Below are 2,500 nucleotides of genomic sequence, written 5' to 3'. Positions count from 1 at the left end.
ATCCACGTCAGCCCCCCCACCTCCTGCAGACCTCCACCTCCTCCTGCCTCCTCCTCCTGCCTCCCACTGTTTTCTGTGGGTTTTCCCTTGACTCTAACTCGAGGGTTTGGACGCCGGCTGCTTCTCGACCACGGAAGCGTCCACACGCTGACGACGAGGACAAACCAAACGAGAGACGACTGCTTCTTTTAATGACGTCATCAAACCTTGTTGTTGTTTTCACTTCCTGCTGTAAAAACTTTTCTGTGTGATGAAAACTTCTCACATTTCTTCTCTCGTCTCAAACATTAACGACCTGAATGATTTGTGTTTTATTGTTTGATCAGTTACTTCCTCTTCCTGTTCGGAACAGAAACTGTGAATAAAGACACGTCTCCACGTTCGTCTCCTACGTCTACTTTGTTTTTCACTAGTGTCCCATCTGCTAACGTGGAGGAGCCGTCATGTCGTCCCTCCGGGTCCAGGAAAATCTTTTCACAGCTTTAAACGTTGTTTGATGACGACTGGAGGGTCGGACACTGATGACAGAGCTGTCAGTCAAACTTATTGTCACGGCAACACACACACACACACACACACACACACACACACACACACACTATGACAGCTATCAGTCTGTGTGTGTGTGTGTGTGTGTGTGTTCTCCCTCGCCGTCACTCACCCGTGCTGACTCCAGAGTTGGCGATGACCGTGGCCTCGGCCCACTGGTCGGCGCTGGAGACGGAGTACGAGCGCTGGTGCATCCCCTCCATGCCGCGACTGTTGAAGGACACCAGACTGGCGCCGCTCGCCATCTGAGACACCGACGTGCTGGTGGTCACCGAACCTGAGAGACAGACAGGAAGTCAAACCACCAGGAAACGTTAACGTCCAGAACCAATCAGAACCAGAGCTGAGTCCAAACATCGACAGTGTCACAGCCACGTTCCGAAGCCTCCTTCAAACATGGCCGACGTTCGCTCCAGTGGGTGGAGTCTACTATGCTACGCTCGTTAGCTTGAAGTTGATCCATAAAAATAAAAATACATTTGTATTTAATCAATAATCAATGAATCAGAGGAACAGATCATTTAATTTCATTTTAATACACACACACACACACACACACGCACACACACACACACACACACACGCACACACACACACACACACACACGCACACACACACAGAAGCACATAAAAAGGCAGCCTCTCACACGCTGGCTGTTTAAATCAAACCCTTGAGTTAGCGAGAGGCTGCACGCTCCAACAGTCGACTAAACCCCCCCCCCCCCCCCACCACCCCTCACCCTTCAGCCTCCCTCCCTCACCCCCCCCCTCCCTCCCTCACCCTCTCATTACAGCTCATTTCTCGGCGCTGGCTGAGTGGAGCCAGGACTCTGATTACATTAATATTCATGACAATAATTAGTACACGGAGTACGGCTCACTGAATATTCATGCTATTAGCTCGGCCTCGTGTGTGTGTGTGTGTGTGTGTGTGTCTTTTGTTTTACGACGTCTCTCCTCAGGTGAACAGAAGCGTTTTGTGTGTTTCGAGGTTGAACTCGTGTTTTTTATTTCGTCTCTGTTCAGTGTTTGAAACGTTCTCAACGAAACAACAGCAGAGATTAAAAAAGAATAAAACCTCTGATGATCCTTGTCCATTAACATTAGACAATAATTAGTTGATTGTATTTATTATTTTCAATATTAAATATTAAGCTGCTTCTTCTAACATTTTATTATTATCATACAACATTATATTTAATATTTCATTCATGTTTTCTATGGTTTGATTTTTTACTCTGTGTGTTAGCTGTGATATAAATAAATATAATGACATTATTATAGTAATATTATTATTAACAGTATTTTTTCTAAAGCTTTATCAAAAATGTTCAAAAAGAATTTCTAATTATAATTTTCTTTAATTTCTATTTATTTCTTTAATTATTTTTGTTCAGTTAGTTCCATGTTTTTGTGAATATCTGAGAATATGAAGTTAAACATCTGCTGTATTTAAAACATTTATTTAATTTAAGTTTATTATTTAATAAAGATTATTCATGGATTTATTTTTTTAAATAACTTGAACATCACATCTCTTAATTATTATGTAGTTTAACTAAAGAATAAATCATTAAGTATAAAGAAGTATTTAAACACTGATCTTGATTATTTTCTGAACTTTAATATTTACATTTCAATGCGAAGGTTTAAAATTTTGAATTAAAGGAAAATAAATTTGGTTTTGACATAAATCTAAAAACAGATTCACGTCGTTTCTATGACTTTAAATAAAGAGACTTCTGTTTCTGTTCTATGAGTCGGAGCTCTGACCTGGCGTCTGTCCGAGCTGCAGGCTGCTCATGTCCTTGGTCAGCCCGTTGGTCTTGGGGCTCGGCACGGCGGCGCAGGTGGAGACGGCGCGTGGCGGCCTCTTCCCTGGGACCTTCACCGTGGTCCTCAGCAGGTCGATCTCCTTCCCGTGGACGTTCTGCATGTAGTCCTGAGAGAG

At 42.9% G+C, this 2,500-nt stretch overlaps 1 protein-coding gene across 9 annotated transcripts in view; it reads right to left on the bottom strand.

Annotated features, from left to right (window-relative positions):
• The window catches only part of agap1 (ArfGAP with GTPase domain, ankyrin repeat and PH domain 1), an 85,221-nt gene that overhangs the window by 25,002 nt on the left and 57,719 nt on the right, over positions 1-2,500 (bottom strand). For all 9 annotated transcript variants that reach the window (XM_069521247.1, XM_069521248.1, XM_069521249.1 and 6 more), the window contains 2 exons: positions 2,323-2,491; positions 662-826 (listed from right to left, as the gene is read on the bottom strand). In XM_069521247.1, the coding sequence (XP_069377348.1) occupies positions 662-826; positions 2,323-2,491 (334 nt within the window). The remainder of the gene's footprint in view (positions 1-661; positions 827-2,322; positions 2,492-2,500) is intronic.

The sequence above is a fragment of the Paralichthys olivaceus genome, chromosome 24, assembly GCF_024713975.1.
Source record: "Paralichthys olivaceus isolate ysfri-2021 chromosome 24, ASM2471397v2, whole genome shotgun sequence".
Taxonomy (NCBI): domain Eukaryota; kingdom Metazoa; phylum Chordata; class Actinopteri; order Pleuronectiformes; family Paralichthyidae; genus Paralichthys; species Paralichthys olivaceus.
This window is presented reverse-complemented; position numbering and strand designations above follow the sequence as displayed.